Source organism: Rousettus aegyptiacus, unplaced genomic scaffold (genome assembly GCF_014176215.1).
Source record: "Rousettus aegyptiacus isolate mRouAeg1 unplaced genomic scaffold, mRouAeg1.p scaffold_m13_p_10, whole genome shotgun sequence".
Taxonomy (NCBI): domain Eukaryota; kingdom Metazoa; phylum Chordata; class Mammalia; order Chiroptera; family Pteropodidae; genus Rousettus; species Rousettus aegyptiacus.
Genome location: NW_023416285.1, coordinates 51,492,435 through 51,511,662, shown reverse-complemented (window position 1 = coordinate 51,511,662; position 19,228 = coordinate 51,492,435). Strand labels below are relative to the sequence as shown.

General features: G+C 33.6%; 1 protein-coding gene across 6 annotated transcripts in view; it reads right to left on the bottom strand.

Annotated features, from left to right (window-relative positions):
• The window catches only part of ANKRD17 (ankyrin repeat domain 17), a 136,600-nt gene that overhangs the window by 104,111 nt on the left and 13,261 nt on the right, over positions 1–19,228 (bottom strand). The window contains exon 1 of one of the 6 annotated variants that reach the window (XM_036227871.1): positions 1,116–4,110. The exons of the other annotated variants lie outside the window; for them this stretch is intronic. Coding sequence (XP_036083764.1) covers positions 1,116–1,169 — 54 coding nt within the window. The 5' untranslated portion in view covers positions 1,170–4,110. Of the gene's footprint in view, positions 1–1,115; positions 4,111–19,228 lie in introns of those variants that run through there. 6 annotated transcript variants of the gene reach the window in all.

Below are 19,228 nucleotides of genomic sequence, written 5' to 3'. Positions count from 1 at the left end.
TCAGTTTTCATTCTGCAGAACCATGAGACTTGCTGCAATGTCAGCTCCAAGCACACACTGAGGGACTCCAGAAAATGCTCATTGATCATGCAGCACTTTATAATGCGCATAGGCTTTTTTATGCTGCTAACCCCGCCTAGCTTCCTTTAGCAGCTTATTCTCTCAAGCTCTCTCCTCCTAATCAAATCTCTTCCTGAAGATAGGGAAATATTTAATAAATTATATTAACAGTCTCAGTATTAGGAATACCACTCACCATCATGAAACCTCTTTATCTGAATTAGTCTTTTCTTGATGGGAGGGGGGAAACCCTACAAACCATATATAAAAAAATGGGTTTTAAATATCTATACCTATAAATATGTTTGATAGTATACTACATGCAAGGCCAAATCCAAATTATAGTATCCCTGTGACATGTATTTCCTTGAACTGATGTATTCAAATATTCTTATAAAATTGATACAACCAAGAAAAAAAAGAAACTATAATTTAAAATTCTCATAACTCAGATATTTATTTTAAAGTCTGAAGCATTACTGCCTTAAATTTTAGGGTCCTTTGATTTTTATTTAATAATGTATTTTCTAAAAATCGAAGTCACATGAAAATCTAGAACTAGAATGTACCAACTAAATTAAGCAATTAGACCGATAGACATATATGCTTCATTTTACCAAAATTAAAAGAACCAGCTGTTTTTAATAGTTAACTGCAAGCAGAGCTTTAGGCTTAGATATGTAAATGAATTCTCAGACACAAGATACTAAAAGCTGCTTTGCAGACCCCACCTTCTAATGAGTTAATCTAAAGGTCACCACCAGCACAAGGCTTTTTATTAAGTACGAGGCCCTTTCTTATTTTTTTTATTTCCTATCAAACATATATCTACAATTTACAAAACATGAAGTTTAAACAAAATAATTCTAGATTTGTTTAGTAATCATGTGAACCAGACTGGCACATTCTCACACGGAATAAGGTCTGACCGTATCTTGCTTTTATGCTCTCCCTCTCTTTGCTTTCTCCTCTAATCTATTCATCTGTAAAATAATTCCGTCAGATAAGATTTGTTTAGATTTCAACTTTCATTTTATTTACAAACCTAGCCCTACCTCAAGAATGTCTTCTAGAACATATGCTTCCATTTCAGCCGCTGTCTCCACCATGTTTTATCAAACTGCCATGTTTCTTACTGCACTATGATTAGATCATTGCCAGCAGGAACACTCCTCTGTGTCAGCAAGGGAACAGGAAATGGAATGTTCTATTACATGCCTAAAGCAGCTTAGCTGTTCACTAGCCAGGCATCTACCAAAAGAGCAGGGGGTGACTCACTGTGTATTTTTTAAAGACACAGAAGCTATATTCCAAAGCAAAGTTCTGTCAAGTAATTTCATTAGATAAAAGTCTTATTTTACCATTTCAAATCTTAAAATCCTAAAATTTCAAAAGGGAAATAATTATATATATAACATATATACGCACAGTATATATATTTAAAGCTATTTAACAGGTTTCCTGGATGAACTAAAGAGGCTGAAGTGCGTTATGTAGCAATTTTACCTTAGTAAAGCCTTCTTTCTAGCAAGGTTAATGGTTGTATTAAATACACAAAGGAAGTGGCAAGGTAATACCAAATTATGAATTTGCTACACTAGGTGAATGCATTATATAGCATATATATGACAGATGTTAACTTAAGGGTGTCAAAAATAATAATCTTAATGTACATTTTTTTAAAATGGTAACCTGGTTTTCTATACACTAATCTGTTTGGAAGTGAGATTAACAATCACCTGATTTACAATTACAGAAGCAAGACATAGTACATGGTTATATTCATTTTCTAGGAATGCCTTTAACTTAATTTGCTAACTAAAAAAATGACCTTCTCCCACACCCTTCAAAAATATTATGAGATACTAAAATACTTCAGATAACTGAAATTCAGAAATACCATCTGGATCATTAAACGGTAAATAAAATGGGTGACTGGCAGTACAGTGAGTTTATATATTATTGTAATTGCTCCTCAGTTTAGTCAAATTTATTATTTTGTCAAATTTCTTTCCTATGTAATCTGTAATATGAAAAAATGCAGTGGGAAAGGAACAATGTTCTATGTTCTGCAACATAAATAACCCAGCACTTGTAGGAATGCCATACAAACTGAATTTGAAGGATCCTTGAATGTGCAATTATATAATCTAATTACAATTCTAGAGTGAACAGTTCTTCTAGTCTAAATTTTCATAACAAAATGAATATTTAAAAGAAAAAAATTAGAAGGAGTTATTATTAACACATATGGCCAAATCTACTTAGAAAGCGGTGATAGGAATGACACTGCCAGTAATGTCTCCCCAAAGTGATGCCAGGTTTTAGTGGAAAGAGATTTTGTAGTTCTCTTGGGCCTGTTATTAATCTATAAAATGGGTTAATTCATTCAACATGGATTATCTACTGTGTATCAGGAGCTTTTCTAGGTATAGTCAGGACAGCTAATATTTCTTAACAGGTTTGTTTGAAGATTAAATAAGATAAATTATCTACTACTCAGTCTCTGAGAATTAGGAAGCAACGTATAAGTTTTTTTTTTTTTTTAATAAACATGTTACTTAACCCCCTCAATAACGCTGCTAAGGGATAGAAACTTAAAATAACATTAATAATTACATTGTGCATATTAAATACCACATGCGTTTTAAGTGCTTTGTATATATTAGTTCATTTAATTCTTACAATAACGCTTAAGAAAAGGAAGGTACTATTATCTCCATTCTACATACATGGAAACTGAGGCACAGATAGGTTAAGTAACTTGCCCAACTTACTCCCAACTGAGCTAATTAAATTGAGAAGCTAAAATTGAAATGCAGGCAGTCGGTTCCAGTCTATCCTTTGAACCATCTACTATACTTCTTCCAAGTGATATTATCCCCATTTTGCAGATGAGGAAATCAAGTCTCAGTGCAGAGTTATATAGCACTGGGATTCAAACTCTGAACAGTCTGACTGCAAAGACTGTGTGAAATTAATGGAAAACAAAACCTGGCATTTGGAGGCTTCTCAAACAAAACAATTTCCATTGTTAAGACCCAGTTTTAAAAGAATTAGCAAACTGGCTTTTATTTTTTCCTGCCTTCCAGGTCAATTCTTTCCATGCTTCAAATAAACTGCTCATCCTTAAGCTAAAAGAAGTCATCAAAAAAGTATCTCTTTCTCAGACCTTCCTCTAACATAAACAAGCCAAAAACAGGTTTGAGTTCAAAGAACTCTCAGGTTGGAGCACTCTTATTTCCCATAAGCCAAGAACAGGCTTTCCAACGTCATTTGACAAGAAATTCAACCCCCTAAGGCACAAGTCAACCAAACAACTCCCTGTCGCCTCCTCTGTTCTAGGATTATTTGGGTGCTTCTCTCATGTTTTCTGACATTTATTGCTAAGTTTTTACCAATAAATGTGATTATGGATGCTTAAATACCATTTATTATCTCTCCTTACAGAGCAGAAGGTTGATGAAAGTAAGCAACACTGCTCACCAACACAGTCAGGGCAAGCAGAGTTTCTGGCACAAGGCAGGCACTTAAGTATTTCTTTGTTGATTAAATAACAAATGCATGAATAAAGGAATCATCTGATATGCAGCAATGCATCCTAATTCCTTTTAAATTATTGCTACTACTAGGAGTAATTTCTGGTGACAAAAACATTTGTTCTGTGACTATTTTCTTTAGGTCACTAAAATATTAGAAATAGTCAATATAAACCAAATCTATGTTTCATAATTTCTATAATTCTTTATTATTACAAAAAGGTAATAACAACAAAGTATTTTCTGGTCTTTTTTGTTAATATAATGATCTATGTCACAGCATCGGATACTCTGGTAAAAATGATGTGAAAACAGATTTATATACATCTGCCTTATGCTCCTATATTTTTAAAATGTGTCATTTTCCTTCTATTTCAACCTCATTTTGTAGGCAAAAAACTTGTTTCCCATTTGCCTACAATGGATTTCAATATTATAAGATCTTTCATTTATTCCAACAGCAAAGCATTCATGAGAAAATAGTAAATATTAACATTCATGTAAATAAAAACCAGTAAGGTTAAAATAACTTGAATCATAAAAAAAAAAAAAAAAATTTACTAAAGTAAGATTCAAATGTCCAAAGTGAAGAGAAAAGCCTCTAATAAAAAAAAGGGAAGAAAAGACAGAAGTTCAATAAATACCAATATTGGATGAAGGTATCTTCTAAAATTTACGATTTTATTTAGGACCAGAACTGCGTTTTTTGAACAAGGAACAAGAAAGCCAAACACACACACACACACACACACACACACACACACACACACACACACACACGTTGACAAGCAAGAACTCTATTCTGTATGATTTATATGTTGATGTTCTCCCACATAAATTTTTTTAAATCAAAAATTCCTTGTAAAGCAGTTCTGTTCCCATCAAATATTTTTTTCGATTTAGAGAAGGGCAAGACTTTTCAAAATCCACATTTTCAAACAAAACAAGGCCAACTGGTGCTAAGACAAATGTACTAATTTTACCTACCTACATGAAAACAAACTTCTAGAAAAACAAAATCTAAACAAACTTCATCCCTCAAACAAAAAGCATGATATGCAGTCATTACTTTATAATACACCTGTTTTTCTCTTTTTTTCTGTAAATTATATTTCATAAGTATGAAACCCAACTGTGAAATAGCCTGATCCAAGCACAAATGATACAGGTATTAAAGAGTTTAACAGAATTTAAATTAAAGGGCTAATAAAATCTGGTCAAATTTCTGAAAGCCTGTATATTATTAAAACACTATCCCCATGATTTTACACTTTATTTCTCCTAAGCCATTCATGCTATATACAACAGAGGGCTTTAGATACATGTCTAATATAGCACAGTAATATCCTTTTCATTACCTCCATAGTTTTTAACTATGGTTTTTATCTATAAAGTAACACATGTACACAGAAAAATTCACATACAGAAGAGAATACAGGGAAAAGTAAACCTACCTCTCATAACTCCTAAAAGGCGCTAGTTAGTATATTCTTCCAGAAATAACCTCCATATATGAAGCGCATTATGCATATTTTCTCCATCCTCGGTTTTAAAATTTAATTCTCTGTGATAATTGTTGCAGATTAGCACATGTATATCTATCTCTTTGATTATGATAGCTACTCAAATTTTCTCTAAAGAACTATACTATAACTTATTTAAGCTGTGCCCTATTAACGGGCACTTGTGTTGTTTCTAACATTTCATAATGCTGCAATGAACAGGCCCAAAGAAAGGGCATATATACTCTTCACATGCCTCAATATATCTGTAGGGTTAATTTCTTGATAGGTATATATATTTAAAACTTTATCTTACCTCTAAACAAGTTGAACTAATTTATACTCTAACAGTGGAGAGACTGTATGCGTCCCTAAATCTATTAAGTGTAATGATACAAGTCTATTAAAAACCCCAGATCAGAAAGCAAAATATAGTTTTAAAATACATATCTATACCTATTTTTAGTTCCTTATCATTTCTACTTTTTAAGAAATCTCAAATGAAAGTTACATTTCCTCTCATCTAACTTTTGAACTTTTGCCCCTTACCAAAATCACATACATTCCCTGACAGATTTATAAATTCATTTACCAAAAAAAAAAGAGGCAGGTGGAAAGCCACAATGCAGATTCTATGTACATGTATGTAGTTGAAGAAGAGAGAAGAATGGGGAGTCAAATGATTTGTCCTTAAAAAAAAAAAAATCTACTTCTGCTAAAATACAAATTCCATCTAGGTTTAAAGGTTTTTTCAATTTAGAAGTAAATTGTAAATTATCTGCCATAATTTAGTACTGTAAAGAGCTAGAATTAAAATACTGTATTGTTGGATGTATTTATTTCCCTTAGATTTATTTCAAACTATTCATTTTCAAAACATAAAATTCTAAAGTAATACTTCAATCATTATTTTAAAAATGTATACTAAGAAGAGACTTCCACGCCTAAGTTTTTACTAACACAATGATTAGTAAACAGTTTTTATCTCAGTTTGACATGTATCCCAGATCTAATTTTGATACTATTTAAAAATAAGAATGATTAAACTTTCATGAGAACTTTCAAAATAAATGTTAACAGGTGGAAATGCTACTTGATATGTGCAGGAATAACTGAAAGGCTTAGGTAACAAAAAATTAAGTAAGAACATATAAAATTGTAACTTTATAAATGAAATAATGCAAAGGCCATCAGTACTACATTCTAAATGTGAGAAGGGTATAAATTATTTTATAATAATTTAATTGCTTAAATAATTTCTCAAGATTAATACTATTAAAAGCTCTAAGTAACTTTTTTTGAAAGATCATAATTACCATTTTTGGTCATTCATTTATATGAATATTTACTGAGTGCTTACTAGGTGACAGGCTTTATATACTACACAATAAGAATGGCAAATAAACTTGGTCCATCCCCAAGAGTCTATCATCTAGAAAAACTTGATCCTGATCCTTGACAAAGTTTAACAACAAAATCTACAATTTTTCCTCTTTTCTAATTTTTCTATAATTAGTAAACAAAACCTAAAAAGTCCACTTAGAACAGTACAAAAATATTATTAAATTTAAACAAAATATTTCATCCAGATGTGTCCTAGTACAAAATGAAATACAAGCACGGTCTTGTCCAAATATAAGTAACATACTAAGCAAAATAAAAAACAAAGCAGCTTCTTTCGACATCTCCAATAATAGTTGTGCCTGTTGGATACTTGCATTTGTTGTCTCTACTCATGAATTCATTCTTTTTCCAGTATTTCATAATAGGTTCCATGTATACAAAATTGATAAAATATTTTAGTTAGCATTCACCCTCAAATCTGTTTATATTGTACATTTTCAATTAAAAATAAAAACAAGTATATATGATAGAAATTACTCATTTCGATACATTTGGTTTTGCTTTAAGTAGAGTAAATCTATTGATAGCACAGTACTCTCCATTTGGTCAACAACAAATTATCTCTCTTCTGCTCCAAAACAAGAAGTATCTACAAACAAAAAGAAAATATACTACACACACCCACAGCCTCCTGCCCCACCACACACCCTATACACACACAGTAGTGGGGAGTAGAGGAACCGGAAATAAAATTACAAATTACAAAAACAGATTTAAGTCCAAAGTCAATTTTTTAGAGTCACCAATTTCCAGGAGTCTTCTGAAGGACCACTATCCTACATTGCGGGACTAAAAAAACAGCTTCAGGTAACTCACTTAAGATAGTATCAAAGGCATGGAGAATAATTAGGATGTAAAAATTACTCAAATAACCTTGGATTCCGAATGCTGTCACTGGCTCTCCTCCTCTGGTTCTTTGATGGTCTAGAGTCACTGGCAACAAGCTCCAATTAGTCTGGTCTTTCATGATGCCTGCTATCACTCTGCTATTTCTAGTCTAATCAATTTATAACAAATCTTGAATGGTTTGCCAGTAAGTAATTATTCCTAATACCACAAGACTACTGTTTCTCACTCATAATTCCATCTCCTAAGAAATGTATTACATTAAGTTGTCTCAATCCACCAAGGGTTAGGCCAAAAATTGTAAATGAACACCATTTCCTTTTCCACTAACCTAATCCTGACCAGATACAGGATCTTTAGGAGCATATAAAGAATCTCAAAGTGTAACTGTGACATTCCAAAATTCTTAAGGTAAATATATAGACAGGATTCTAATACTATGTGTGTGTGTGTGCGCGCGCGCACACACACACACACTTTTTTCATTCACTATAACTGCAAAATACTTCTTTGGTCATCATGAAGATATTTAACACAGCTATGTTAGAAGCAATGTTTCCACTACTTTCAACCTACCCCACAAATTTCAGATATTGTTTTACTACCAAATCTCCAACAAAACTTAATATAAGAAAACAGCAGTACCTACCAACTTTTAAATGTGTAACAGATCTCTCTCCAGTATGTTTTATGTAATCAAATTTAACCTATATTCATAATTTCAATTCCTCTATCACCAATTTCTTACGAGTCAAATATTTTTAGAAAGTCTTCTAAATCAATTCCCACCCTCTTTAAAAACATTTATGTAATATCTCTCAGTGAAGGTAGTTAATATTGTTTAAAGGGTAGGCACTGAATAACTAATAGCTTACAAAATGTTTAAAAGCATAACTGAACTGCCAAACATTTTATATTCAGTATTTGTTTTTGTATGCTTGAGGAAACCATCTCCCTCTTATACAAATTCCATGATTTCCTGCAAAATGCTTAGTTTTTAAAGTATTTCTCATAAGTAAGTTATTTTAAGGGTATACATTTGCATAACTTGATTTTTAGCATTCCAGCTCTAAGTTTTCCACTTAGAAAACTATATACGGTTTAAGCAGTTATTACGGATAGTGTACCTAGGTTTTAGACGCTTTTGCAGTTTACACCTTCAATATTTAGAGGTGTATATCTTAAAGATTTTATATTTTTAAAAATCAAATCTGAAAAACATACCATTAGAAATCTGCTCCCCCAAAAATCATGATTCTGATGCAACATTCCTAGAACAAAGCTTCCAAAAAACATTTTACCTATGTGGAACAGAAACAAGATGTCAACCTGCCTTTAAAGTCAAGGTGGGATCAAAATAAAATTCTTTCATTCAACAAATATTGTCTGGATAGGGTCATAATATCAACCTCATCTTAGAAGGATAAAAAAGGTCGTTTCTATTTCCATTCTCCTTCTTCCAGTTCTGCCAGAAGACACATCCAGAGTCCAGTAGCTATCACTCTCCTCGATCACATGACTCCCTCCTCATGGATAACCCAGGCTTCCAATCCAGATCTTCAATACATCACAGACAATGTCATCTTATTTAGCAGCAATGGCAGGAGGAAAGACTCAGAATTCTCCCGTATATCCAAATTTTTAACAGTAAACTTTTAAAAACAAAATCACGGAAAAAATTCAGGAGCTGACATACAAAATCAGGAGTGTAAAGCAAGTCAAGAAATAATTATGCATTCTACATAATAGTCGCACTTGTATTTTATACACCTTCTCAATTTCTGGAAATAACCCCTAGGTGTCTATTTCTACCTTAGATAGTTTCTAAAAGCCATGGGATCCTAAAATGTCACATTATAACTAAAAGTGTTATTATCTAACTAGGTGGATTCAACATATCTGTACTCTTTTTAATATTATAAATGTGGTATGTGCAAGTGGAATTTTTAAAAAATTCAAAGGCCACAAAGGCATTAGATGAGTAGTAAGTCCTTTTTGCAATGTTTTTACACTGTTAAGTTTTCTAGTGTAGTTACCACCTTAACTTTAATACCATTTTCATTCTGTTTCTGGATTCACCAATTTTATATGCTATTGATTATCCACTGAAGAAAAGGGCATTGACCAATCTCTTGTTGCCCTCTATCTCCTAATTTTACAGATTATATTATTTTTATATTACAAAAGTTTATAATACAAGCTACTCCCTAACTATAATTAAGCCTAAATTTTACATATTTTCTAGGTTGATTCTAAAAACTAAAAAATAAGTGCATATATAATATGATATAATATAATGTAATGTAATTTTATGTCATTTAAACATTACTAGTCCATGTATTTCAGGCTGATAATACTTAAATTTTCTTCTAGTTTTGTTCAGTTCTTTTTGAAGACTCAGGATTGCCCCTATAGCTACCACTGTTTCCTCCCTTCCATACCATCCTACCATCATATAATCTATTTTATAGTTTTTATTGTACGATAGTATCTCAAATAGTCATATAAGGTACAGTTTTTCCAAGTGTAAAAAACGTATTTGTCCTCATGTGATAGTATGGTTGAGTACAGAATATTTAGGTACAAATCTGTTTTTCCACAAAAGATGACAACACTACTCTACTGTCTTCAAGCATTCAGCAAGGCCACTAAGCACTCAGTCATTTGGATTTTCCTTTTTCTAGTCCCTCTCTCTAGCAGTAACTGGGGATTTTCTTTATATCCTTAGAGTTCTGAAATTTTACTAGATGTGACCAGATGTAGATCTTTTTCCATTCCTCCTGCTTGGTATTAGATGAGCTCTTTCAGTCTGAAATTCATTGTCTTTCTCTAGCTCATGAACTTCAATTATTTTTTTCAATATTTTTTTCCTTCCCACTGTTCCTGTTCTCTACTTAACTCTTATTTACAGAAGTGAAAACTTTGTCATGTATTTTCCACACGTCTTTATTTTCTTTCAAATTTTCCAGATTTTTTTTTATTTCACATACACAGAGTTCCTCCTCTTTAACTCCAAATTAGCAATTCCATCTTCAATCATGCTAAATTATTATTTAGCCCATCCATTAAATTTTTTCTTTATAATTTTCAAAATCTTTTCTAGTTCTCTGACCCCTTTTTTAGTGCAGATTAAATCAACCAATCACTGCAACATGTTCTTAAACCTCAAATGGAATACCAATTATATTTTTCCTTTGAAGTTCTTTTCTGAATTATAAATGAGAGCAGTCATTTTATTCATCTTAATCCTCTTCTATCATGGTTCTCCTCAATTGTCTGATTATCCCTGTTTACATTGGCAAATGAACGATTAGAGAGTACAGGAAGCCAATGTAGGCACTCTCTGAGGTTGTTCAGGTTTGTTTTCCCAAATGGCTTGTCCTTTAAATGGGAGAATAGTACTATTTATTTACTTTTTTAATTGTAATAACATATTTTACCTGATATAGTCAAAACATTGTCATTTCACTATAAATCCATATTAAAAATTATTAAGAAGATATTTGGGATTTTTTTTTTCTGATACTAAGTCTTTAAAATCCGGTGTGTATGGTGTACTTACAGAACATCTCAACTCATGTTAAATTTTCATCAGAAATATTTGATATGTTATTAGAATTCATCAACTACAACGGAAAAAGAAATTTATATACCCAAGTTGTTTCAAAACACACTTTAAAGTAGTAGTACTATTTAAATAGGCAGGGCATATGGATAAGCAGGCATCCCAGAAAAGCACCTGGACAAAAAGTCAAGATCATTGGGAACCGCCAAAACAGCTTTTATCTAGAATAGCATGCTTTAGGTACCTCTGCTTCTCTCTCAGGTTCCAACATCTCAGTAGCTATCCTACTAACTGTTGGTCTACTTTGTTAAGACATAGGTTCAGAGACTTCATGACTGAGGGCAGGCATCACTACCACCAGAGCTGTTTAAACTGGAGAAAGGGCAGGAAGAAGGCCCAGCTAACCCAGCACTTTGGAAAATAATTGTTTAAAAAATTCTTGATTACTACCCAACTACTACTACTATTCTTTGCATTTGTTGACTCCAAGCTCAGAACCTTTCTGGTATTCCCCTAGGAAAACCTGAGCTTACCTCTGGTATCTTGAGATCCAATTTCCTCTGAGATTTTGCTGTCAATCCAATCCTACGAACTTTCTATCTTCTCAAAATTTCTGGTCCTCTGATGGTACCTGTAGTGGACTGTGAACTATAATTTTACTCCTCAGTATGCTTTCTCCCCAACCCCTTTTTCTAGTAACATAACCCCTCTTTGTAAGGAAAATATTCCATGTGATTTGGGTGGAGGTGATTCTTTCCACAGTGGTGGCCACATGATCCAGGTCTGGCTAGGCTATCCCATGCCCCTCTCCATTGGCAGCCATCTTTGCCTAGTCTGAAAATAAAGTTAATACAGAAGAAAAGAGAGACTAACACTATTTAGAGAAAAAAAGTACTGATGACATTATTTAAATCTGTATTTATACATGCCTAAATTGGATCTTCTCCCCTCCTTCCCTGCACATCCAAGCACACGTTAATGTTACAGAGCTAATGAGGTCCCTTTGCTCCTCTTTACAGTAGTTTGGCTAACATATAATAACATCTGTTCCTACTTTTCACAATTGTGATTTAATTCAATCTTTAAACAATATCAGTGGGCCACTTGGCAGAAAGGAAATTAAAGGACTACGTTCAATCCGCCGTATTCAAAAGAAAAGTTAGGACAAGAAGCCTAAATAAATGAAATTAAAGCTTTATAGTTTGGTGTTACATATATAATCAGAAAACAGATGTAAATTTTATTAAGTATATCTCCTCATTCCGTAAGGCAGCCTTCATACTGCTACAGGGGAAAAAAGCAGATATAAAATCCAATGATATCTTAACCAGTATTTTCTGAGTCAAGATTTAAATGGTTTCAAAAAGAAAAAGAACAAAGGAGGGAAAGCTGCTAGTGATTTATAATTTTCTAATCTATTACTATCCAAAGAAAACTCTGAATGACTGTATGGTGGCAATGTTTATATGGGGGGCGGGACTAACCAACTCTTGAAATGTTCCAGGACTATTATTACTTATATGTAACAATCTAGGCGCAGGTCCTAAATTATAATAAGATGTCATTCACACAGATCTCTAAAGAGGACCTAGATGCAAGATAAAATGAGCTAGTGAGCTCTATAGCTTACACAAAATATATTTCTTGAGCAATTACTAGGGAGGCCATAAAAGAGTAAGGAGGTAGTAGACTACAGAAGTTAAGAAAGCAGACTCTGATGTGAAACTGCCCATGTTTTACTCCATTTCCATCATATACTATGACCCTGAGCAAGATGTTCTTTGCCTTGATTTTTTTCAACTATAAAAATGTAGATAATATTATCTTCCTCAGAGTTGTTGTGAGGATTAAATGAGATACTATTCATAAAGCAATCAGAACTTGCCTGGCATAAACACTTGTAAAAAATATGAGTTATTAAGGTTATAATTAACCGATGTGCTAAGTGTTATGAACATCTTCAGAGAAGAGGTGATATTTTATCAGGCTCTTCATAGATAAATAAACAGTCAAGATAGAGTGACACCCAGAGAGATCAGATATGAACAGGGTTTAAAAGCTGATATTAGACCTAGCACATTCTAAATCATTACGAAACAACTGTAGTTTGAAAAATATGGAACTGACACACATAATACACCAGAAGTTACAGAAGCAGACCCCCATGCACCTCTTGGTCTAGCACTTTTACCACGAGAATATATCTTACTAAAATACAGAAACACATACTCAAAGATACCTATCAGAGTCCGCTGCAGTTACTGTTTGTAATGGCAGACACCCTGGGATAAAAAATAAGATTTTCAACTCATTACTTTTTTTCTAGTGTTTACAATTTTTACAGTTTATATTTACTAAGTGATTTAATAAAAACAAACAAAAAATAACACAATTTCCCTTTAAGATTCCTCCCACAAAAAAATAAATAAATAAATAGAAAAAAACCACCAAAGTTTAGTATCACTGCTGTGTATCAGCAAAAGTTTGATTTAAAAGATGTCATACCTACGATAGAATTAAAACTCACCTACCTCAGTTTTCACAGCAGCTCTTCTACTTTCGTATTTCCTAAATACCAAGTGTGTCCATGTTAAATTATTCCTAGTTTATTTGAAATATATTTTTAAAATATAGAAAGAAAACTAAAGAACATTGGGATGATAATGCAAGAAAACTAAAATACATTCATAGAATTGGTAGGTCCTGCCCTAATAGTATATATAGATGTCCAAGTCCAAAGACAGCCTAATTCAGACTAATGCACATCCCACAAATCAATAAGAATACTATATAGATGCTGGTGCTGCTCTTGTCTTGTAAAAGCAGCTTTTTTTCTTCAGCAGACATTAGTAAAAGAGGGAGAGAAAAAAAGGAAGAACGAAGCCAAGTCTGCTTAGCGGCTTTAGAGTAGAAGGGAAAAAAATGTTTCAATTAAATTTAAAAGTTACATTAAATTTAAAATACAGAAAATTAACCATAAAATCCTACAGATGTTAGCTACTTATCAAACAGCACAGAAGCTACTTAGTAGAAACTAACTTTAGTATCTGGGCCTTTAGGTTATACAAATACACTAAATATAAAGATGTATATACTGAACAGATATGATCCAGTCTATTGTTCTATTGTCTAAATATACAAAAGAAAGGTAGCACCCCATATAATGGGAAAGGATGGTCTATGAAATAGCTAAATCAATTAATTAATAATTTGGAAATATAAGTTTCTATCTTCTTCCATAAACCAATATAAATCTGAAGTACCTGAATTAAGTGTAAAAATAAGAGGCACAATAACCATGACATGAAGCAACCCAAATGTCCGCTGATGGATGAATAAACAAAATGTGGTATATATAGACAACAAAATAGGCCTTATAAAGGAAATCCTGTCTCATGAATTTTAAGGCCATGGTGAAAAAAGACAAATACTGTAGGATTCCACTTATATGAGGTATCTAGTCAAATTCACAGAAACAGAAAGCAGTATGGTGGTTGCCAGGAGTTGGGTTAAGGGAGGGATGAGGAGTTGTTTAATAGGCATTAAGTTTCAGTTTTGCAAGATGAAAATGTTTTGAAGAACTGTTGCACAACAATATGAATGTCCTTAACACTACTGAATTGTACACTTAAAATGGTTAAAATGGTAATTTTTCTGTGTTGTTTATCAAAATTAAACATTTTCAATTATTAAAAAAAAAAGAAGTATGCACAAAATTACATAAACCACTTTAAAAACTTACTATAGAGAGAAGAAACAAAATGGTGTAGGTGATAGAGGCTCTGTTCATCCCTCTGGTAGCCAAATCAAAGTTGTGACAGAAACAAGGAGCAGCAACAACGAATAATCACCTGGGATCTTGATGAACACCCCATACAACTAGGGAGAAATCCAAGAAAGCACCCTGCTACGGCAGAAGAAAGGACGGGGCAAGGATGCGAGGTGACCCAGTCTGAGATAGAGGCTGCAGCAGCAGCAGAGGCAGAAGCATCTTAAAGGGACAATGTCCACAAGCAGATTTTCAAGGTGATAGATCTGCTCACACTCAGCACCAGTGCCAATTGGGCTGTGCACAGGGGGCACCAGGGACTTCAGGGAGACATTGTCCGAGTGAGAGCCGAGGGGAGAACCCGCTCTGTACAGAAGTGTCGGTGGTATCCGTTTTTCTCTACTGAGCCCTCCTTACTCCCAGTGCGCAGACACAGTGCCACCATAGCCGTGAGGTCATCCGACTGGATAACAGAGATAGCTCTGCCCAGAGTATTCCCTGAAACTCCACCTACCCCAACTCGAGACCCTACCCAAGCCACATCCAGGTAGATCCTTAGTCACATGCTCCTTGCTGAGCAGCACCTAGACTCACACTGGAGGCAGTTGTCCTAGGTTTCTGGTGTGGCCTTTTGAGGCAGCTATAAGCACAGCATCTGTGGATTGCTTGCTGAATCTTAACAGGTGGCCCCAGAGGGGCAGAGGCTTGGGCTAAATTTGGCCTGTAGGTGAGTCCCTCTCAGGACTGTGCCACTGGACACCTACTTCATAAATTCACACTAATTTAAAGACCAGGAGACTTAGGAGCTTTGCTGAGTACACAGAAACAGACACAAAAAGGCAGGCAAAACAGGAAGACAAAGAAACAGAAACCACATGAGAGAACAGAAGAGAGATTCAGATATAATGAAATCTAACATATGCAGAGTTCAAAACACTGGTTATAAAGATGGCTCAATGAACTTTTGGGGAGTGTAGATAAATTCAGTGAGAACTTCAACAAAGAGATAAAAAATATAAAAATAGAAATTGAAATTATAAAAGGAAACCAGTCTGCAATGAAGAACACATTATCTGAGATGAGAAGTATAGTAAATGGAACAAACAAAGAAATAAACACAGTAAATAAAGAAAAGGATCAAATGCCCTATCTAAAGGATGGGAAAGCCAAGGAAACTTAATCAGAATGGCAAGAGATAAGATGACAAGACTTTTAAAATAATTTTAGGATGATATAGAACACTATTAAGGGTCCAAATATCTGTCTGATCGGTGTAACTGAAGAAAATCAAGATGTTGAACAGCTGTTTGAAGAAACAATGATGGAAAACATTCCTAAGCTTGTGAAGGAAATGGACATAAAACTCCAGGAGGCTCAGAGAATTCCAAAAATCAGGGATCCAAAGAGGCCCACACCAAGACACATCATAATTAAAATGCCAAAGGTTAAATACAAAGAAAAAATATTAAAAGCAGCATGAGAAAAACAGTTACTTATAAGGGAAAACCTATGAGACTGGCAGCTGATTTCTCAAAAGAAACTATACAGGACAGAGGGCTTGGCATGAAATATTCAACAGGATAAAGACCCGGGATCTACAACCAAGAATAATTTATCCAGCAAAGCTATCATTTAGAGTTGAAGGACAGATAAAGAGCTCCCAGACAAAGATAAACTGAAGGAATTTATCACCGCCACACCCATATTACAGAAAATGTTGGAGGGACTTCCTTAAGAAAAAACATATATCAAAAACATGAATAAAGAATAGTTACAACTACATTCCTATCGATACCTCAAATGAAAAAGAATTAAGTGTTTCAACTAAATGAGTAGATGAATGAATGGAAAGGAAAACAAGACCCCTAATGTTGCCTATAAGAGACTCACCTCAGATTAAAAGACACGGACTAAAAGGAAAGGGATTGAGAACCATATTGCCTTGATGGACCTAGAAGGTTATTTAAGACAGACTGAGAAAGATAAACACTATATGATTTCACTTATATGTGGACTATAAGAACAACAAACTAATCAAAAACAGACTCACAAACATAGTGGACAATTTGGTGACGGGCAGATGGTGTTGTGGGGCTGGGAGAATGGAGTGAAGGGTTAAAGTAAAAATCATTAGCTGATGGATGGACTCTGGGATGGGGAGCATGGCACAGTGAATGCAATTAGAATGAATACATTGGCTAGGTGGAGGGTCAGGGAGAGAGGAAGGAATTGAGGGTATTGTTTTTAAACTATATAGATGTCTAACCAATGTACTCAATACTTGAAACTAATTAAAATTAAAAAAAAAAACTTACTAACTATAAAGAGATCAGTTAAAGCACTTGATCAAACTCCTTTGTAACTTCTCAGTGGCAAATTGGTTAAAAATACAACATATAAGATTAAAAGAAAAAAGGATGCATATAAATTGAATTTATAAAGGACAAATCTTTATAAAATGGATCTAAGAAAGAAAATTACTTACAGTTTCTCCCAATGATTTTGAAAGTCTAATATGAAAGATAATAGTCACAGAAAATATAAATTAAAATGTTAAAGGAATCGAATCCAACAGTGTGTTAAACTACTACTTCATACTAAGTATTTCAAACACAGTTAATATTAGAAAATTTATTACTGCAATTCCTATTATGAACAGATTGCTGAGGAAGAGAGAGAAATAATAATTTCAATAGATGCCAAAAATGCATTTGATAAAATTCAGTATATATTTCTAATAAAACATAATAAGCTAAGAGAGATATACTAAAACTGATAAAGGATATTTGCATTATATTTAATAGTGACACAATAACACTCCCATTTAAACAAAGGAAAGGGCTGCCCCTACTACCACTTTTATTTCACATTTAGGGAGTGTTCAAAGCTGATGCAATAAAAAAAAAACAAAGAGGTATAAATATTGAAAAAAAGAAAAAAAATCTTTTATTGAAGTTAACGTAACAGTTTAGCCAGAAAACGCACAGAATAAACTGACTTAACATAAGAATGTAGTTTAGTAGTCATATACACAAGATCAATAGGATCTTAAGCTCCAAATGTAACTGATTAGAATGTGCAATAGAAGAAAAAAACAACATTCTCAATAGCCATGAGAACTTTAATAAACTCCACAAGAAATGTGCAAAATCTATATGAAAAACTACAAAATTGTATTTAAGACAGATGAAGGGTCTAAAAAAATAATCATGTTGTATTTCTGAATGGGAATGCTCAGTGTTATATAACTATTTCTCCCCAAATTAATCCAAATTTAATGTAATTCCAACCAAAATCTCAGTGGGCATATTTTATGACAGTTTAAAAAGCCATCTGACAAGTTAAATGTGCAATATCCAAACTCTTGATGAAGAGATCAATGGGGAAGAAATGTCTTCTTCTAAGACATCATGCTAACATATTGGATTGAACTATCCGGTGTTTGGTGACTTTTGATAAACAAAACAAGTAGTTTCAAAAGATTTTACCTAATAGCTAAAATTGGTGTGGACATAGGAATAAATAAATAGCTGTTAAGAATCTGGGAATGTTAAACACTCCCATTCCCCTACTCCTACCACCCACAAGTCCCTTTTTCTAAGTGGTAAGAAACACAAAAGAGTCCACTAAAGTAATTATACTAATGAAGCTGAGTCAAAGACCAACAAGGCCTATTTGTCACTCCAGTTACATGCGGAAAACTAAAATGGAGGGTGAAGGAGAATAGAAGTGCTGGGGGGGGATAGGGGGTGTCCTTCCAACAATTCTCGAAAGGAAAGGATATCTAACTTGAAACCTAAAAGCTGAGAAAAAACAAAGAGCCAGGGGAAGAACATCATAGAAAGAAAATAAGAAGACCCAAGTGAGAAAGTCTGCATGTTCTAAAAACAGATTGGTAGTGTTACTGGAACATAGCAAATGAGCTGAAAGTAAGGCTAGAACAATATGAAGATCAGCCACATGGAGTATTATAGGGTAAGTTACGAGTTTGGGTTTTACTCTAAGAGCAACAAGAAGTCCAATAACAATTTGCATTTCAAAAAGATTAGCCTAGTTGCTGCATAAGAAAATGAATGAAGTATGGAGAGACGAGAAGAGAGCGAGGAGATCAAATGAGAAGGCTACTATGAAATCCAAGTAATATAATAGCCTGGGCTAGGGATGATGATAGCAAAAATGGACAAAGGTGAGAAGTTTTCAAGATATACTTTGAAGGTCTTATGTCCAGTATCCATTCCCATTCCACTTTCCCACCTCATATTTTGGCAACAGAAACACTTTCTTTGGGAAAGCATTCCATGAGCCTCAAGTGGTAATGACCTCTCCTACTTCACCTCCTAGACAGGCTAGAAAGACATGACCTAGACCAAATATGAGAGGAGATGGACTAACTCTACAAAAAAAAAAAAAAAAAAAAAAAAAAAAAAAAAAAAAGCCATAGAAATGAGTCTACAGGTGTTGAACAGAGCTGTTTGAGGGCAGGACATTGTGGACATCACTCATTTATAGGATCACCAGCATTCAGAGCTGACTCAACAGCATA